A 21,028-nucleotide genomic window follows, 5' to 3' on the forward strand; every position below is an offset into this window, starting at 1 on the left:
ATCTTTTGCATTGTGTTTAATATTAAGACAATGAGCTAACTGTAGATGTAATAATGTACTTTTATTTGTGTTGTTCTGCAGGTTAAAGTGGGGGGGTGGAAAACAAACCCAGAAACGTCATTGACGGGGTAGATTTCTCAACATGAATCGTGCTTTTAGCAGGAAGAAAGGTAAGTAATTTAGCTTATGTTCCATGGGAGACATAAATGTTCTTTATAAATTCTTTGGAATATTAAGGAAGTACCTTTGAATTTGAAGTAATTTTGAATAATCAATAATTTTTGAATAAATTTTGAACAATTGTGTAAGGAAGTACTAATTGAATAATTTTGAATGGACAGCCTTCTATAATGTGTACAGAGCAAAGCATTCTTAACTGGTAGTTCTAGAGCTTTCTGTACTGTAAGGCTTATGTTCTGTTTCATATTTTCTTTCTTGGGGGTGTGGTGGGTGGGTTGTATACATGTATATATTAAAAATACATTCCTTTTTTCCCCCCTTGCACACATGAAAGGCCGTGCTGAAGGGTTTTGGAACTTCTAAAGAGTTGGTGACTTCCGTGTTTACTATATATATTGTTGAGTTCTTATTTATAGAGAAACTGTTTTATAAAACTGTATTTAATATACTTGAAATATCTAATGCAGCAGAAAATGTCTTAGCTTTAAGAAGCTATTCTGAATTTGCACCAATCCTGGTGCTGTGCTGGTAGGGCTTGTGCTCATTGCAGGCTTGCATCAGTCTGTTGTCTTGGAGCTAAGTTAACAGCAGTCTCAAACATATATAGGATTGTGAAGGGAGTTTAAACAGATATAAGTAGTGCTTTCACAATAGCCAAAGATATCTGAATTGTGCCGATTTATAGTGTGTCCCCTAATTCTCTGTGTCACAACTGGTCTACGCTAGCCTTTTAATACAATGCATATAGAGAAGGCAGTAGCTAGTGCCATAGCTTCATATCTTCTTGAACAGGGTAAGCTGGTGGCTAAAATGACTTGGACTGTGCTGTACTCACTGAAAAGTTCGGTTCTTGCTCCATCACCTGATTCAAGCAGCACCACCTTCTTTCTAAGTGTTCGGGAAATCATTGACAGACTTTAGTAGACAAAGCAAGGAGAAGCACAAAACCCAAACATTCTTAATTTTTTGTTTGTTAGTTTTCAAACTGTTGGAGGCTTAATTGCAACCTGTGTTTTCACAAAAGAACTGCAAAGGAAATGTGAGTTGCTAGGGAAGAAAGGAAGTGAGTTCTTTTTTGAATTAACCCTGATTCTTTGAAGAATAACTTTCCCATAGATATTATGTGTGAGATAACTGTTTGTGTATTGAGAAAGTCTGTTCTGGAAACAGCAGGTTTGTCCTAGAGCAGGACAGTGCTCCTATATTACCAGTAGTTCATTTTGCAGCAGAATTTAGTACTAAGGTATTGTATCTGGAGCGAGTACTCAGTGTAAGCTTATTTTTGAGGGACATGGTTTTGAGCATCTGTCTGACTGTCTGGTTTGCCTGTCTGACTTCCTGAGACTTAGCACAAATCAGAACTTCTAACCTGCATAGTTTTGTTTGTGTTTTAGTTGTAATTATTTTTATTTGCCTGATAATCGTTTTAGTTGAAGGGTTAATATGCTTAAGTATCAGAATTCAAGTCAAAATGTTCATCTTTCATTCTAATAATGACAGTGAATAGTATGAGAAAATGTGAAGTTTAGGCAAATTGAGCTTGCTTCAAGATGTACTTACACAGTAATCTTAAATAAATAAAATCTTGTTGCAATCCAAATTGTAATACTTAGTCTCATCAGTTAGCCATGATCCATGATCCATGCTAGGGTTTTTGAAGAGTCCTTCAATTTTTCCTTTACAGTCAGGTGTGTTAGCATGCTCACTTTTAAATGTTGTAGTACAAGAAAAGTCTGATTGAATTCTGTCCATCTTTAAATTTTTTTGGATCTTGATAAATTCAGTCTCACTTTTAAGTAGTTTAGGGATATTAATGTAATTGTCCTGTAAGAGATCTTTGTAAACGCTATATTTTCATGTAAATTTTTCTCGTTATTAGTGTATTGATATCTAAACTGAATTACCTATTTGTCTTTAATTTATACATGATTGTCTGCACAGGTAATGTGTATACATAAACCAGAAAGCATTAACTATGGAGTGTTTGGTTTGGCTTGGTTATTTTTCTGGGGAATGGATGTACCTCTCCCAGATGAGTTTGGCACATTTTAATGGTTCTGTGGCCTTTCATTCAAAGCCATTAGTGTAAGAACTGGTGAATGTAAGTAGAGGCTTTTGCCTCATCAGAAATGTGAAAGAAAACTACTTGTCCTCCTAGACAGAGGTATTTCTAAATATGGAATGACTACAGTTCAAACCTCCTGGGAATAAATACTTTTTGAGTGTCTCAAAATAGTGCTAAAAATGTTGGTGCATATGTCTGCTTTGGGCTAAATTTAATACTGAATTACAAAGCATGAATCCCAGTGGACTTCAGTGAGCTTGAGAGTGTACATCACAGCTGAATTTAGTCCAGTCTTTGTTACATCCTGATGTTTCTCCATCCCATAATAAATGTCAGCCTTAGTTTACATATGGCACAAATTTCAATGCCTAAACTGCTGTTGTATGTGGGAATCTGAATTTTCTAATATTTTTTTCATATGATAGCAGTTCATAAGGTTAGTAATTGGTCACACATTATCAGCTTGTGAGATATAGATGGTATTTATAATGTTCAATAGAATATATTGAAGAAAAATCCTGCCATAAATCATAAGTTTCAACAGTAATGTTTCAATGCAGTGGATTTTTAAGGGTCTCGTTTATTGAAGTGTAGACAGATACATTTCATGGGTAGGGTCTGATGTATAAAAAAAAATGCAGTCAAAGGTTATAGGATGCTGTTTTATGTGAATGGACTGGCTATAATGTGATCTTTATTTTTATTGTAAGCTTATGCTGCATTTCACAGATGACATGTTTTATTTTATATTTTTTCTTCTGAACGAGTAGACAACAGGAAAAGCCCCAACAAGCTGAAGGGCATAAGTAAAGCAAATACTTTCATTCTGTCAGAGTGCATACTTCACATCAGTGATTTAAACAAATGGGATATTGTGTGCTGGACTTCACCTTAGCAATAATGATAAGAAACATTAAAGAAAGAGTATATATTTATATACTTTAAAGTCATATGAGTAGTCACAATCTTCCTCATTGTGATCTTCAGATGTTCTTTGTGATTGCATTCTGTCCTTTCATAAAAGCATGTATCATGTTCTAGGACAAAACCAAACCTAAGTTTAAAACTCTTCCTCTGCCTCCGTCCCCCCAAAAAAACCTGCTGCTTGGTGTTTCTATGTTTTTGGGGTTTTTTTAAGTAGGAATTTCTTCAAGAGCAAAGTTTAGGACGAAGAAAGTGTGGGGTTTTGTATACCAAAAGTTTCAGTTAATCTTACTTAATAAAAAAATCAGTTATCTTTATACTCTTGTAATGCCTCCACAAAGGCGGGTCATATGGAAAACCAATATTCAGTGACCAAGTCACTGAATTATGTTGCTGTTATTAGGCTATGGTGGTATACCTTCAAGTATGCCAACAACAAATGTTAAAGGGTTACTGCCTTAATTTGGCAAGGACCAAATCATATTCTGTTGGTGGACCAAGGAAGCAGCTAGTCTTGCAGTGTGTGTGTGTTTGCATGCATTTGTGTGCAACTCTGCATGTGTTTATTTATATTTTGAAAGCAGAATGAACAGATCTAATTGTTTATGAAAGAAATTATTACAGTATGTCTTTAAAGGATGCATGCCTACAAATGACGAGTATGTTTTGGAAACTTTCTCTGTAGAATTCAGGTTAAGGCCACTTAGATAAAGCTAGTTTTTCTTTCTGTTAAGATGAGGAGAATAATTTCCTGTTGGCTATTTCGTCTTCAGAAAGTTATTGTGTAAATAATCTTACCTATCATCTGCTAAAGCAGAATATTCTAGGCAAGTTAACAGTGTTATTTACCACAATAACTGTTCATTGCCTCTGCAAATCCTAAGGAGTGCATATGCGCACTGCTTAACCATAAAGCACTGAGTACTGGCTTTACAATGGGGACAGCACTGAAGAAGCTTTTTGGCTTATACCCTATTAAAAGTTATACAGCCTAGTTCACAGAATGTTGCACAATTTGCATGATGTTCTGGCAAGCATATCTTTTTTGAGATCTACAGGCTAATAAATTCTTCATGTAAGTTTTTGCTTGCGTATAATATAAGTTTTTTTCCAAGTGTACTATTACAAGTAACTTTGCCAAGCTACGGCCTAAATGCTTGAGTTACGTAGGTAAATTGCAAGTTAACTAGATGAATCTCTAATTAAGACAAGATGTATTATTCTGTGCGAAATGAATTTGGATGCGTAAGAACCATACCTTGATAGGTATCACAGTGACTACTTTGTTTTATAGGACTTTGTCTTATAAATCCTTTGGAAAATTGCAAAGAACATCCAAAACATGTCACTCAGGAAAATACTATTTTGTGAAATTAAATCTGTTAGGTACATAAAAGGATGTAGCTTAGGCTCATAAGCAAGAGGAAGCTACAGATATGCATATTGTAGTTGTTCTTAATAGTTGCTGCCACTCTTCTTTCTTCTGTTTCCAGTTTATCAGAACTTTAAAAAAAAGTTTCAATTAAACTTTTCTATTACACTATTTTAATCTTCCTGACTTAGAAAATAAAAATTATATTTTAACTGTATTGAGATTCCCATTTCTGTTCCTTTTCCTTGTTCTGCCTTACCAAACTCACATGCATAATGTTCTTACTTTAACAGCTCGAAATTCTTAAAAAAAGATGCATTTTTAACAAGCCTAACTTTTCCAAATTTCTTTATTGTTTTACTGGAGTAGTTGACTGAATTCTGGCTCCAGAAATGAAAGGTAGAGTTGAAAGTTTGATCTGTACGTACTTCTTAGTGAAAACTTGTGAAAATGTGATCGTTTAAAATAAATTATGATATAACAGCAATCTCTCTTTCAACTTCAACTAGAAGTTTTTTTCAAAGATATGGTGTAGCTCTTCTGGTGACAAAAAGGCCTAAGAAGTGCAGGGTAAACAGCTCAGATTTTTTTTTTCTTGGTTTTCCCTTTGATTTAGGAAGCTGAACTTGTTAAAAGTTCTTAACATTAACAAATTAGAAGCACAAAAGCAAAGATTTGCTTATCACTGGTTAGCTGCACTAATACATTATTTTGATTATTTTTTCCTTTCTTGTCAAAACCTACGTACTAGCTCCATATCTTAAAAATATGTAATATAAAATGTGTGGGTTTTGCAGGGAGTGTTATTATTTGAGGAAATGCAAATACTAGACCTAATTTCCATTTTGTCGCTATGCCAACCCAGCATTCTGTGATATGGTTTTGCTTTTTTAGTAATCAGCTGTTAAAAAGCATTCATAAGATCCTAAATATTATGAAAGAAGGGACCCAGAAAGGTGAAGCGTTCTGCAGTTTAGTCTGTTTTAGTGAGATAAAGCTCTGTTGTCTTGTCAAAGGATAAATACGCCTCCAAAGAACTACTTGTTTGCCCCCCTCTCCCCCCCAAAAAAGGAAAAAGAAACAATATAAGTAGTTGTTTTTTAATTATTTATATTTATGAGCATTTGGTCGGGGCAGAATCTGACTCATAATTTCAATTGCTTAATTATAGTAACCTGGTATTACCTTTGTTAAATTACTGCTATTAGACACACAGACTGTACTCGGTCATTCCCCTAGAATGTAGCTGGGACAAATACTATAGCAGAATTATAGGAGAATATGGTTAGATGTATGTCTGTTAATAATGTTTTAAGTATTGCATTCAGATGAAAACTCTGGTAATAAGTATTGTGCCTCTTGCCTATCAGTTCATTTGTTGCATGCAGTGGTCAAGACGACAGAGTGTATCATGTTGTCTGACTAGCAGAAGTGTGCCTTGCCAGAACCTGCCTTTTTGTGGGACGCTCTCTTCTTCAGGAGACTGTTACTAGGCTGGTTGTCACATCAGATCTTTGTTTCTATAGCAAGTTCTATAAAGCAGGAAGAAAAGACAGTTCCACGATTTTTTCTTCCCTTCTGTTAGCAAGGAAAACATCCATTGATGTCAGAGACATTTTGATTCAGTAAAGAATAAAAGCTTTTAGTTTTTACATTCTAGAACTTATATTTTCACTTTGGCACTAAATAAAAGAAAAAGTTAAAGTCAGAGTATTTTTCTGTTCATCATATTAAATGAAATGGCCACTAGGTCTCATATAAACACTTTGGAAGCACAGTTCAGTGGAGCCACTTTTATCTTGCATGAATTAATAATGAGACTGGGGCTCAGAAAAGCAGTTAATTAAACTTGCACTATTGAGCATTGTTTTGCCATTTAGGAAAGAGTTCTTCAGTGCCTGTCTGCTAAATCCATTCAATAATGTCTGTGGGCAGTAATGTGTGGAGAAATTAATCTCAAAGGGATAACAATTTCTTGGCACTGTTACTGCTTTTGTTTCTGGCAGATAAGTGGTCAGCCATGCTGTTATCTAACTTAATGTCATCCTCCACTAAGTGCAGCACAGTTGTTCTGGGTATTTTATGAAGTCCCTGAGTCTGTTGACTTTCGCGTGTTCCTCTTCCTTGGCTTTCCCAGTGCCACTGAAGCCTCTGAAATGCTCACACTGGTGCTCCCAGGTTGTGTGATGACCAAGCATTTGATGTGAAATGCTGATGTGAAATTTGATGTGAAATGCTGAAAAGGAATCTTTTCTTTGTACTGGAAAGGGGCTGCTATGATTCAAGAGGGATGAGAAAGGAGTGAAGTTTGATTCTGAGCACAGTTAATCCTCTATTCTGTTAAACCCTGGGTTCTTTCATATGCAGATTAGTGTGTGCTGACAGGGAGCAAAACCTGAGAAGCTTTCAACCAGGTCAGATTCTCTTAAAAACAAGGTGGGACACTGTGCTAGAGGGGCTCTCAAAAAGCCTGTGCTGCACAGCGTGCAGTGCACGTGGGGAGGTGGTGCATAGCGACTACAGGATTACTGATTTTCTTGAAGCAGGGGTGTGGCTTACCCTGTATCCTGGAATTATGAATGGTGATACATTTCTCCCATCTTTCCTCCTATGCAGTGCCAGCATGTTTGGCAAAACCATCACATACTTGGGCTTTGACCTCTTGGAATCTCTCATACCTCATTCAGGCTAAATTCAGCTTAGGTTTTAATGGACTCTGGGTGGATAAGACTCATAATTCTCAAAAAATAACTAGGGCCTTGTTTAAAAATTAATGTAAATGTTAAGGCAATCTTCAGACAAGATCCAAAATAAGTAGTTTTCCCCTGGTTTGATAACACGAGTCTCTCACTTTTTACTACTGTTATGTTAGATACATGAAGTTGTCAGTTCTGGTTTTATCTAGGGTTTTGTTCCTTTCTTTAGGACTTGCTGTTTTATTTATCTATAAAGTGTCTAGAATTCTTGCTGCTATATTACTAATAAAATAATAACATGAACTGTGATTTTCATTATGGGGTTTCACACTTTGTTTCTTCAGAATGAATTATTAAGCACTAAGCTGTGAACACCCATTTAAAATTAATTTTAAAATAAGTGAGAGATCATGCAAGCCACAAGACACATCTACATGAGGTATTTAATCAAATGACTACTTTTAGGTTTTCTTTTTTTGCCGTATTTTTTTCTGGTTTATTAGATGCAAAATGTCTTGAAATTGGTATTTCTTAACCACTAACAAACTAAGTCCAAGCAGTACTTCAAACTGCTTCTGACAGAGGCAGAACTCCAAAATCAGAGCTTATGATTCAGAAGGAAATGCTAACAAACGTCGCTGTGGGATTTTTGCATGTCTTTGCTATCAATGTGAATTTTGCCTCATACTGATTTTGCTTAGTATTAAGTGACACCACTTTTTGATTATTACTTGCCTCAAGGAAATGGGCTTCTGATGACAATGGAAAACTTGAATACCTATGTCACAGTGTCTGCAGATCTACATCTGGATGTTGGAAATGCTGCTTCCTGAATCACTGTTTAAATTAATGGCAGAAGAATCATAGAATCCAGGAATTTTTTGATAGCCTACTAAATTATTTATTTACTTGTATGCTGAAAGTACCCATCTGTATTTCCTTATCTTTCCGTAAATAGGGGTATCAACAGTTATGGAAGCATATTCCTAGCAGTACTTTTACTTGCTGGAATACCTATAGTTTTACAATTTGAAGTTAGTAGGCAAGTGGATGGCTTCACAAAAAATTTTTAAGGTTAAGCTTTATACCTAATTACGAATTGGAAAGATTAGAATCATAGAATTATAGAATCATAGAATAACCAGGTTGGAAGAGGCCCCACTGGATCATCGAGTCCTAAACCATTCCCCTTAGCACCTCGTCCACCCGTGCCTTAAACACCTCCAGGGAAGGTGACTTAACCACCTCCTTGGACAGCCTGTTCCAGTTCCCAATGACCCTTTCTGTGAAGAATTTTTCCCTAATGTCCAGCCTAAACCTCCCCTGGCGGAGCTTGAGGCCATTCCCTCTTGTCCTGTCCCCTGTCACTTGGGAGAAGAGGCCAGCACCCTCCTCTCCACAACCTCCTTTCAGGTAGTTGTAGAGAGCAATGAGGTCTCCCCTCAGCCTCCTCTTCTCCAGGCTAAACAACCCCAGTGCTCTCAGCCGCATTACTAGCAGCTTAATCGAGACCAGTATTTCAAACTTGGATCCCAAATTAAATAACTTTTTTTCAGATTTGCACTTGCCCTTCTTGTCAATGTGAAGAGGGGAGGAGGAACCATTTGTAAGGAACGGTTAGTTTCACTGGTACCTGTTGCCTGTCTATTAAGTTGTTTGAGAAGCTACACTCCAATTGCTTATTTGTGCTAGTACTAGGCACTGAAATGAGTGGATGACTGTTAGGGTAGTGGGTTTTTTGTTGTTATTTTTAAAAGATTCAGTGTTTTATTTTGGACTATTTTTATTAGATTTTTCTTTACATATTTATAAACACACCACATTTCTGCTGAAGCTAGCAGACACCTGATATGCAAGAAATGGGTAAATGGGCAAATAAAACACTGACATTAACAATGTGAATGCATAATTCAAAGCTGAAATTTGCCATGTGCGGGTCTTCGCTCTGCTGCAGTAAGCGTGACAGTCCTGCCTTATGTGCCAGCCTCCTCTGTATCTGGGACTTGCAGTCAAGCCCCATGGCCAGTCAGCTCATCTGGCTTTCAGCAGGGCACTAGCATAAAATAGAATGCTTACGGATGTACTGATGTTCTTTCGGTTGTCAAGCTTTATTTTAACCTTCCTAATTCACACTGATTGTTGCTTTTTACTTTTTAGATCAGCTTTTCATATTATACTCAAAATAGAATATTGAACATCAGATCTTAAAATATTCTGGGAAATGAGTGTGGTTCTCTGTTCTAGTTTTCTAATCACAAGCCACAATTGAAAGGAAGAGCCACTTGAGTGAATAACTGTACTCCTGGTTGCTGCTGCTTCCTTAATTAAGAAGTGATAGTATCACTCATAAGTAGTGGAGCTGAACATTACTGTAAAATGAAATTTGCTTAAAGAAAAAGATTTCTTATAGCTTTGCAGTTTTGATCTTGTTACTGTGGTGTTTGGTAAATATCTTGTGTAACAGTTTTCTTGCTTCTGTATACTCAGAAATATTTTGTTACTGATTCAGTGTCAATACACATCACGAATTTTGCTCGTGAACAGGATTTTATTTTTCTTGTATGTAATTAACAAAAATGTTAGTAATTGCTGTAACTGCAATTCTCATTAAGGGAAAATGGAATTGTCTGTGAATATCCAAGGGTAGGGGTTTGCTTTAAGCTATTTTCCTGTTACTTAATTCAATAAGATTCTAGATTTGTGACTTTAATGCATGCTAATTAGAACAGGAATAGTCTCATGTTAGAAAACACTACTAAATATTGAATGCGTGGGGTATAAAATACTGCTCAGTGTTATAGAATCTCTCATGCAGCTGGTAATGCAACTTAGTGTTTTGGAACACTACCTTTTTTTTTTTTCTTAAATGCTTTCAAATTAGATAACTTTAAAAATGGTTTCTAAATTACTAATAAAAAGCTTTTTCTAATGTTTGGAATTCCAACTTAAATTATGTGGAACGTTCTTAGTTAACATTAAACTGAAGGGAAAATGTACTTCACAAATAATGAACTTGCATCATAATATGAAACATTGCTGGAAAAGTAAGACAATCACACAGTCTTGTGATGTGAAAATCATTAGAGGAAAATATGCAAATTCATTTAGGATATGTAGGAAAATATTATAGGTGATCAAAGCTCCCAGATCAGTTACTGCAACGTGAAAAGGATTAGGGTTTGGGTTTGTTTTTTTCCTATCAGTTATTGCTCTGAAAATTTTTCGAAAATAATAACCTTTGTCCCTTTAATATCTTGATAATTCATCCAGAAAAGCACATAATTTATAAAAAACCCCTTCATCATTAGAAGTGCAACATGCATTCAGTACTTCAAACAACAACAGCAGGATGCAGAAAATCTTGATCTGAGGCAGAAACAGCAAACAATCTTAGAGCCATAAATATGTCTTGGAGGAGGTGTTAGAATTCTTATGGTAAATCAATTTGGTTAAAATGGGAAATGCACCCAAGAGAAGTAACCAGATTCTTTCTTGTAAATTGTTGGGAGGTTGTGAGATATACTGTTTCTCCCTCCAGCCGCAGGAACTACTTCAGGCAGATATTTACCTGAATAAAAGGAAGGGTGATGGATGTTTTCCAGATAGATAGTGTAATAATTAAATTAACAATTGAATAACCTATTCAGTGCTTCTTTTATTTTGCTTTTCTGTAGACAAAACATGGATGCACACTCCTGAAGCCTTATCAAAGCATTATATTCCCTATAATGCAAAGGTAAGAAGATATAAAGTTACTTTGTCCTCTTAACTTTAGAACGCAGCATGTTCTATCTTGCTTTTCATTTGAAAACTGTAGAGATGTGAATTAGCCAAATGAAACAGCAAAGAATAACTTAGTAAATGTCTGTTTTGCAGATGGAAAATTTCTCTTTCTTAACGAATTGCTGGTTGATTCTTGTTCTGAAACATTTGATGTTTTTCTAGAAAGCAAAACTTCTAATTGATACCAAATGGATGGAGATTTTGAGTATGAAGAAATTTAAAATCAAGCTGTGTACTTACAGTACTATAGAAATTAAAATAAATAGCACAAACTTATTTTGAAGACAATGAGTAACAGTCTTGTCTGTGGACATATTGAAATGTCATATCTTCTGGATGTGAGATATTCTGGAAATAATAGTAGACAAATAATGGGATTTTTGCACAGTAAACCCAGAAGTAATTTCATATCCCAGTTACAAAGTAGTTATACAATACTAATTCAATTAGCCTAATGACATCTGTTCACAAGAACGCATCTTCTTGGAATTAAAAAGGTTTCCTGGAAGGAGGAGGGAATATGCAGTACTCAACTTAACTCAGAATAAACAGAGTAATTGGCTATTACTCACCATTAAACTGGGAGGATATTTCCACCATGGTTCTGAATATAAAATTTTTTCACAGGCCAGGACTTCGTTTCCTATGCTTGTAGGGGATGTTGTGTTTGTTATTTTTTTTTCCCTAGTATTACCACATAGTGAGCAAGCATTTGTAGTGGAAATCCGAGTCTCATTCTGCTAGGTGACAGGTGAACATGTTTTTAATCTGTGACCTCTCAAACTGTTTTTTTTGACCAAAGGGTGTTTTACTACTTATCTGTGTAGCCTCACCAGACACCTTGGCTTTCATAGCACAGATTTTGAGAGGGAGAAATACTTGCTGGGGTGACTGTGTGGGCTGTTTTAAGAGCAAGATGAAGCTATGAGTTCTGTAAAATTAACACACTGAACGATGTCAAATTGGTTTTGATCATTACTTAAAGAGAAAAAACCTCTTCGATTTTTCACGTCCCATTGCCTTAAGAGTGTATCTTGTGTATAGGTGTCAGTATAGCTATGCTGAAAAAATTTTAGAATAAAGAAGATGGTGGTAACTATAGAAACAACAGCATCACCAACTTTGGGGGGGAGAAAGAAAGAGATAGGGAATTCGTATACCAAGAAGTCTGTTCTCAGTCTTATTAGAAAGACTGTTGGTCAAACCCAATATTTCCTTATACTTAGGCCAACATATGCCTAAGTGTCCTCTCCAGTTCTGCTCGTGTTTAATGTGGGTTCTGACTTCACAGGACCTGCTCAACTTGTGTTCTCTTGGCCTCTGAGGTCTGCCAAAGTACCTGAAGGAAACTGCAATCTGCTACAGCATGTAGCCCTCAAACCCAAAGTTACTCATTTCTTTTCATTTGGATTACAGTAGAAAATTATTCATAACTGTCAGTTATTTCATTCATTATTCCAAAGCAAGTGAAAAATTGCTGGGCTCTGTAACTGGAGTGTAAAGGGTATGGGATTTCCACACTGTTTTTTTTACTGAGACCTGGCATAAATTTGCATAACTTTTATGAAGTTATCTGAAGTATGTGGACGTAATAACAACATTATTGGATCTAGGTGATGTTTCTACCTCAGTTCTCAAGTACTGTTTTCATTAACTTTTGCAATATTTTTCTTTTGAAGAGGAAAGTGTGTATCTATTAGTACTGCATTTGGATTTTCTAACATTTTGATTTTTAATTAAAATATCCCATTGATTTCATATCTTGTAACTGCATTGTGAAATAATTATTAAAGACTCAGGAAGCATTTATAAAGCAAATATTGAAAAAGACTCATTGATTTTTATTTTTTTTTCTCTCAAATGTTCATATTGTTCCACTTCCAGTTCTCTAACATTCTCTTCATGTAACTTTTATATTTGTTGCGAGGAAAAGACAACACTTTATTTGATTAATTTCATAAGATAATTATGTGAACGAAGAGTAACATGTTCAGAAAATAAAATCAATTTGATTGAAAGCAATACCAGAGATGTTCTTTTTCCATGGGCAATTGAGCAATTTTAACATTATCATGGTATAAAATGCCAAGGGAAACCAAAATTTCTTTTTGTATCATCTCTTTTTCTGCGATGTTCTGTAAATAAGAACAGATGTTTGTGTTATTTCTGTACTACAGGGAGAAGAGTTCTCTTTTGTCTTTAAATTAATTCTGTTGATTGTAGGCCAATTTCTAAAAGAAAAGCGATCAAAGTGACTTTGTACTGGAATCTGACTCATTTATAAAACTTACTGTTCTCATCATGTAACTACTGCCCAAACCAGCAGTGTTTTCTGAATATTTTTTTGTAGAAAATTATATATATTCCGCTTTATAGTCACTTGGCTGTTCTTTGGCTTATGTAAAATTTCCATGTGTATGTATTTTCAATTTGCATAGTATTGGTTCTGCTTTGCAAGCCTGTGGAGTCCGTAGCTTTGGCCTTGCAGTAGGCTGAAGAACTGCTGTTTTACGTAAGAACATGAAGGCATCTGAAACCCTTGGGAGTTTATTTTACCAAGAGGTGCAATGCATTCCTAATGCTGAGACAGCTGTTATCCTAATGTTTACTTCAGGCTTGTTTTATTTTAAAACTTTGTATCATGTTATAGATATATTTATGGTTCTTGATGAAGTTTAAATCTGAGACTTTGAAGATGAAACAGCAAAGCTTTCCCCCAAAGGCTGTTAAACCTCTTTTACTTTGTACTATTGTGAGTTTATTGATGACGATTTATTGTGAATTGTGGTACAGTTTCATGGATGGCCTCTACTCTCTACAATTAAATAAATCTTGGGTGTGTATTGCAAGTGTAGCAAAAGGAAAAGAAAAAAACCCGCATTAGTAATAAATAAATACCCTGCAAAAAGGCCTTGCTTGGCAGTACCTAAGAGTATTAAGCTTTACTGTAGAATAATAAACAGCATTTAGTAGGTTTTCAACTTTATGTAGTTTACTATTCCTTCAACTTATCATTCAGGAATGGCAAATAATACTTTTCTGGAGCAGGTACGTTGGGCAAGAGTTTTAGGTCAAAAATATGCTGCTTCTTACTGAGTATAGGTGTGATAATGTCTTTTGAATATCTGCGTATTGCTATCATTAAGGCATGGTATTATCAAAACCATGTTTCCATGGTATAAACTGCACTTCTACTACAGATTTTTGTTGCTGTAGCTGTGCTAGCAATTTCTCTGTTTTCTATCCAGTCAGCACGCTATGGAATGGTTGTGGGTGTGTGTCAGTAAAAGCAATCAATGAAAGGACATCAAAGGGAAAATTGTGTATAGATTTTCCAAGTAAACAGAGATACAAAGCACGCTACTAAAAAGTATACTTAAATTTATGTGGTGAAGTTAGAAACAGCAAGATATTCCAAACAGCACCTGGAAATTTTGAAAATTAGAAACTAATGAAATAGAAGAGAACATTACAAGAAATATTTAATTTTCCTACATCTAATTTATTAAAATTAATAACTTAATTCTAATTGACTTTCATTACAGTGTCAAAATGTCTTGGATGTTGTCATAATTAATATAGTATTTAAACCCATGAAAAATTAATATGAAATATGAAAGCAGAAAATTATAATTTTACTCACTATAACATACATGGAATAATCATGTAAATAACACATGAAGTATTTAGAGTGTGCAAGTGGTGCAGCCAACAGACTTATTTGCTTCAGGGAAATGGACCTACCTCTTCCATCTTGCTTACAAGGTTATATGCTTAAAATGGGAGAAGAGTAGAAGAGAATGGCATTATATCCACAAATCTCCTACAAAATAGATGCAGAAGCATTGTATGTAAACTTTCAACAGCAATAAACATAATCTCATAAGTAGCTAAATGAGGGGAGCTGCATTTTAACTGTTCAGCATCAGGTAGTTTCAGTTATTTGTCTCTGTGAAAACTGGTGAACGTTTCAGCTTCCTTAAAATCTAAACATTTGTTAGTTCCTCAGAAGGCTCCGTGGAACAATGAATACTTTTGAAAAGCGGTCAGTCTGTTTTATCTGAGGTTATACAGCCGGTTTGTAAAGGGGCAAGAATTAAGTATGCACCTCCTGAGTCTTAGTCCAGTCTTTTGAGCCCAAACCCACTTTTTTTTCTTTCCATCAATAGTGTCTTGCTGTACAGTAAAGGAAGTGGAATAGTATTTGCACACAACTGGATATCTCACCTACATATGAGAGCACACAAGTTCGAGGACTGTATTATTGCCTTGGCTGTGCTTGAGTAGCCCACAATGCCCCTACACCTCAGCTCATCAAGATCATTGTGCACGAATTATTAGCACGTGGTTTATGGTTTAGATGTGTGTCTGCAGGTAGAGTTTTGTCTTTTGCATCCATTTACTATTGATTATCTCAAAACTTTGAAAAATGTGACTGGTTTATAATAGGAGTACTAATATTATTTATAATTGCACACTAACTGAAAAGCTTTTAAAAATTTTGCAGAATAGCAGCAGTGTGGTTTTGATGTGTGTGTGATCTCTTTTTAGGGGTCCATAGCCCTCTATTAGTTACGTGTAAAATACCCAGCTGAACAATTTCAGGCTCTACAGATCACTCTTGTTCTCCAGAAGATGATCTGCTGCCAGAAAGGAATGAAGTTTATGACAAAATCCAGTTTTTCTTTAATAAAGTCTGTTTACATGTAGCTTACACAGAGAGCTTTAGGTTTGACTGAAGCTCCCAATGTCATACATAAATGCAAAAAATGTTGTAATTTTGAGGCATACACACGAGATAGAATGCCTACATTAAAGTAATTACAATTTGGCAAAGTGATGAACAGTTGCAGAATGAAGGGATGGGAGTGGGAAGTAGTTTATATCTGGATGCTGCAGGTACATGTACTGTTAATTCTGCAGTGTAATAGAGGTGTATGAAGATGAATATATATATGTACTAAAAGCAGGGACAGAGTTCTTATGGGTACTTCACCTGTTGCCTAACTTTTAGTTTAGAATACTGCAGCTTATGTTAGGAACACATGAACAGTGTAAAGAGTCAGTGTAAAGGCTGATGCCCTTCTTGGTTTTGTTCACCCAGAACTATTGCAGTGTGCTATTGCAAGGTCCTGCTCAGGTGCTACCACAGAAAACAGACTATTTGCTGCACCTGCTCTACATAAAGACCCGGCATGGCATCATCATTTGACCACTCAGGCCTAATAGAAAATAAAAAGAGTTTCAAAACTTCTGAAATAATGCATGAAGGTTTAATGTAACATATAATGTTTCATTTCTTTTCTTCTCTTGGAAAAAGCAATCAATAGAGCACATGTGCTTTAGTGAAATGTTTTTTGAAGATTCCAGTAAAAATAAAAATTAAGTATCAATAAATTTATTTATGGAAGTAAAATGAAAAATATTGGTATTTTTATTAATACATTATAAACTGCAACTGAAAAACTAAACAGTAGATTTTGATTTCTTCTCCAGAGCTCTCATCTTCTTTCAGGTTCTGCTTATGATCCCTTGGTCTCTAAGTACTGTATGACGTACTTCAATTACAAGTATGAAAGGGATTTGCAATGCAAGTAAGACATAGAAGTTATGATTTCAAGGCAAGAAGAAAAGAGATCACACCAATTAATAGCAGTGTATGCAGCATAGGATTTGAGAAGTATCTTAAGTCCCTTTCTCAGTAATGTGTTAAATAGTACTTAACTGTGTAGTGAAGCAGCATTGAAGCTGTAACCTACCACAGCCCTGGAGTGTTCACTATTTTAAGTTTCCTTTCCAATCTTTTTGTTTCTCTTGCACAGCTTGCCTTCACATCCGATCTCTTTAGTGCACTGCCTGCTTAGTTATGATCTTTTTCCTCATCTCAAACTTTATGAGCATTATAGATTTCAGTTCTTTCATCAAGTAAAAATTATTTTTAATCAGCCAGCAGCTTTAGACGTATTTTTTGATAGGAAGTTCTAGAATCAGTTATTTGGCACTATAGATATAATATCTAACAACTATAATCTAGATTGAAAATACAAAACTGCCAGAGACTCAGTTCATTGTTGGACTTTGAGGCCAAAAAACCCCTCAGTTTTAGAAAGATGGGAATGCCTTATGGTTCCTTGAATATTAGATTTGTCCTTTGGCTATGTTGCATTTGTATTAGGATTTCCTTTAGGAATTGAAACGTAAGGTTTTGGAATAATTTAGGTTGGAAGGGACCTCTGGAGATGATCAGCTGATTCAGATTACTCTGATTCAGAAAGTGTAAAGCTAACCTTGGCCTATCTTAAAAAGCATTTTGAACTTTGAACCTGAGAACTTTAGCTGTAACTGACTAGAGGAACTAGTCATTTCTGGTTTGTGTCATAGCAACGAAAAATATGTGCATAAACTGATTTGTAAAGCTTTGTTAAAATGTTTTGCATTTTCACTAGAAATTATTGTTGGCCACTAAAAGGGAGAAAGTGATAGACTACATTCATCTAAAATGATTTCTTTCACTACTGTATATTTTGCAGAAGTAATATTTTCTTCATTCTGAATCCTTAAGGGAAATCAAATCTAATAAGTTCCTATAGTTTTACAAGTTGTTTTTCGATTTGTTACTGTAGTATTACTGAAAAGAGGGGAAAATGTGGAAATGAGGATATATATAAAATCTTAATGTTATGTCTGCAACCAAAGGTTGCATTTGAAGGAACAGATAGTTTCAAGCATGGACTAAAAGTGTCCTTAGTGTTGCTGTAGCAAAATTGGAGATACTAGGGAGACAGAGATAAGTAACTCAGCAAATCACATTAATTACAGTATTCTGTTAATAAGACTAGGTGGGAAGGAGGTCTTGTCTACTCAGGAATATAGGATTATTGCTGAAAATCTATTGAAACTGAGAATGTGAGAATTTAGAGGCCGTATCCCAATTTGCACTTTATGAGGCTTTTCTCCAAAACTGCATGTTGTACCTAATCTTCAAATCAGTTTTAACAGCTATGATATGTGTAAATAACAGTACGAGTGGTTTAGTTTTGTTATGAGGTCAAGTGAATCCTCCTTACTTCTTTAGTGATGTATTTTAGGGATTTGCCATCTTCCTCTTCTTACCTTTGGGCAACCAGAAGAAAGGGAGGTGGGAAAGCAGGACCTCTTCACATATGTTTTATTTCCAAAATCTGAGAGTGCTCTGTTCAGTTTGGTATAGCTTTTTACTTCTATTAGTATTTGCTGTTAGAATGATGTGTACAAGAAAGAATGGGATTCAATGTTTTATATTGTTTTTTTATCAGTAATTCTCAGAAGTACTAACTGAAATTGTGCTGTGCTTTTCCAAGAGGTTAGTGTAATTTATTTCAGTTTGTTAGATCATAGATTCTTTGAAGCTAAAGACTGTCTTTTTGATGTTTGTGCAGCCTCTAGAATAATGAGGCAAAGGCTCTAGGTGGCACTCTGATGCAAATAGTCATAGATCAATGTTCAGAATAAGTAAGCAACAGAAGACCTTGGACCTCGCTCTCCTTAGCTTTCTTTTCAGCTGGAATAATTAAATGACAATGCAGGCAAGAAATAAGTGAATTATTATCTTCAATTAAAAGATAGGGAACTGAAGTAATACTGGAGGATTTCCACAAATCTGCCCTAAATCTCTCTGCTCAAATCAGATCCTAAATTTCAAATTTTGCTTCAGTGCCTTGAGCTCAAAATACATTTATGTATTCTTAATACCTGCTCCCTTAATAAAGAGGATTATGTTGCTATTTAGAGAAGAATCTAAATCCTTACATGAAGGGGTTTAAAATACACTATTTTCTTTTGTTATGGTTACCTAAGTAGATAAGTATTGCTATAATGATCCAAACCAGATTTATTTTACTACTTTAGCATCAGGATATAGGTCCTTTATTGAAAAGCATACTTCTTTTTATGAAGTAAGAAGTGAGAGCCAACATTAGTGTTAGGTTAATTGCCATTATGAAATAATTTATAAATTACTTTCCAACTCAGTTAAGTTCTCTTGGAACGATTTACCTGAGATGTCAGTCTCCATGAAGTACAGGTGCTGAATTCTGGTGATCACATATGTTTTATAGCTGCCTTTCATGTGAGACCATGTGAAAAGAGTTTCTTCTAAACAACAAGTTAACAAGAGAGACTATGAACAGATTTATAAAACAATCCACTCATAATCATCACAAAGAAGACACTTCCAGATACGTGCAGGAGAAGTGAAAGATCCAGTGTAGCTAAACCAAAGTAAAAAGTGGGTTTCTTGTGAAGGCTCATTGACAATTGCTTCCACAATGTGACTGAAATGAAAGAGAGGGATGCAGACTTCTGTGTAGGCAGGACATTCAGGGATAATGAGGCAGGGTTACATTTCTTAAAAGGTTTCCAGTGTGTTTATGTTATTCTATAAAAATATTAAGTGTGACTCCTGCTGAAGATCTATTAGTAGGTGATCTTGTATTCTGCTCACAATCCTGTATTAGGTGAAAATGCTATTAAAATGCTGTGTTTAAATGCCAGCTATTTAGTCTTAAACTTCCTTATGTTGGTACACTCCAGCCTCTGTTCTTTTTCTCTTCAGCTTAACTCCTAGGTATGCTTTATTATTATTATTACTATCATCCCTTTTCATTTCAGAAAATCAAAGCACCTAGAACAGTGCTGATTTCCCTGTCTTTTTTCTTTTCTGCAAGATACCTACTTTATTTAAAGATATTTTCTGAGAACTTCAAACTTGATGCAATTTCGGGCTCACAATTCCTACTCTGATTTGTACTCAGTGTTTTTCTTCTCTGTCACATGGAGCTTCTCTCTCCCTAACTTACACAGACAGACAGCTCATCTGATTTTTACATGGCTACCCTAGTCAAGTATTTTCTGAAAATTTCTGGGGGCATTCTGTGAGTACAGTAACTCGAGAAGATATCTATAGGTGTCATTTGTGTAAAATTTTACAACACAGTAAAAGTAGTAGATGCTGCTTGGGAAGTAGCTTTCAGCTGCAAATAAAAAATTTTAGTTAGAAAACACACATTTTCTTTGCCACTTATCAAAATAGTGCTTTTATTTTATGAGAATATGGCATTTATTTTAGCATATTCTTGTGGATTATCCATGTTTATGTATTACACTTTACATACTAACTCAGCATATTTCCCCACTGACGTTCCTTTACTAAGAAAATGTTATGCTCATTCGTTTTTTACAGGTATAGTGGTTCTCTTTCCTAAGCACTGCAGTCTAGGAGACAAAAAAACAAACCCTCCAAAAATGACAAAGTCATTCACACTTAATGTTCTGGTCCTTTAATACACCTCAGTACATAAATCTGTCCTGTGGTGTCTATTATCTCTCCATAGAATATATGCATAAATTGTTTACTGCACACTGAAGTAGTTATATAATATGAGCATTCAAAGAACAGATGATTTTCTGTGATAATGGCAGTTTAAAAGGAAGATATTCAGATTATGTTCAAAATCTTTGTTGCATGAAAAAATTACCAGAAGTGGTATTAAGTTTCTAGACTACTGAAGTTAAAGCACTCGCTGTGCACATTCGTGATTCTTTCTTTCTCTATTTTCTGGTGCACTGTTTGTCCTCTCTTTGACAGCCAAGTGTTTCTATGATTTGAGAATTAAAACAGGAGTCGTTTTTCTAATCAATGCTGCAGTAAGGTTCAGAATATTAAAGGCCCTGATTCAGAAGTGATATAATGTCCTTAAAATAGGCAATTTTGTATTTCACATTAAACTGGAAAAGGGCTTTAATAAACTGAGAGTAATGGACAGTAGTTATTTGTTCTTATTACTGAGGCTATTTGTGTTTGAAGAATTTTCTTCCTAATTCTGATGACTTCTGGTTTTTGTCCCATGGGGAATTCCCATTTCTGTGTTTACGTCGTTGTCTGTTGCCATGGCAAAAGAGCATGATAGTAATGTTCAACATTTTCGAATTAGTCAAGGACAAAGGAGGTAGAAAATAGTTAAGAGCAAA

General features: G+C 35.2%; 1 protein-coding gene across 2 annotated transcripts in view; it reads left to right on the top strand.

The window, feature by feature from the left end:
• The window catches only part of GULP1 (GULP PTB domain containing engulfment adaptor 1), an 88,028-nt gene that overhangs the window by 1,494 nt on the left and 65,506 nt on the right, over nt 1-21,028 (top strand). For both annotated transcript variants that reach the window (XM_069860768.1, XM_069860769.1), the window contains exons 2-3: nt 82-170; nt 10,912-10,973. In XM_069860768.1, coding sequence (XP_069716869.1) covers nt 143-170; nt 10,912-10,973 — 90 coding nt within the window. In that variant the 5' untranslated portion in view covers nt 82-142. The remainder of the gene's footprint in view (nt 1-81; nt 171-10,911; nt 10,974-21,028) is intronic.

This window comes from Phaenicophaeus curvirostris, chromosome 7 (assembly GCF_032191515.1).
Source record: "Phaenicophaeus curvirostris isolate KB17595 chromosome 7, BPBGC_Pcur_1.0, whole genome shotgun sequence".
In the NCBI taxonomy this organism is placed as follows: domain Eukaryota; kingdom Metazoa; phylum Chordata; class Aves; order Cuculiformes; family Cuculidae; genus Phaenicophaeus; species Phaenicophaeus curvirostris.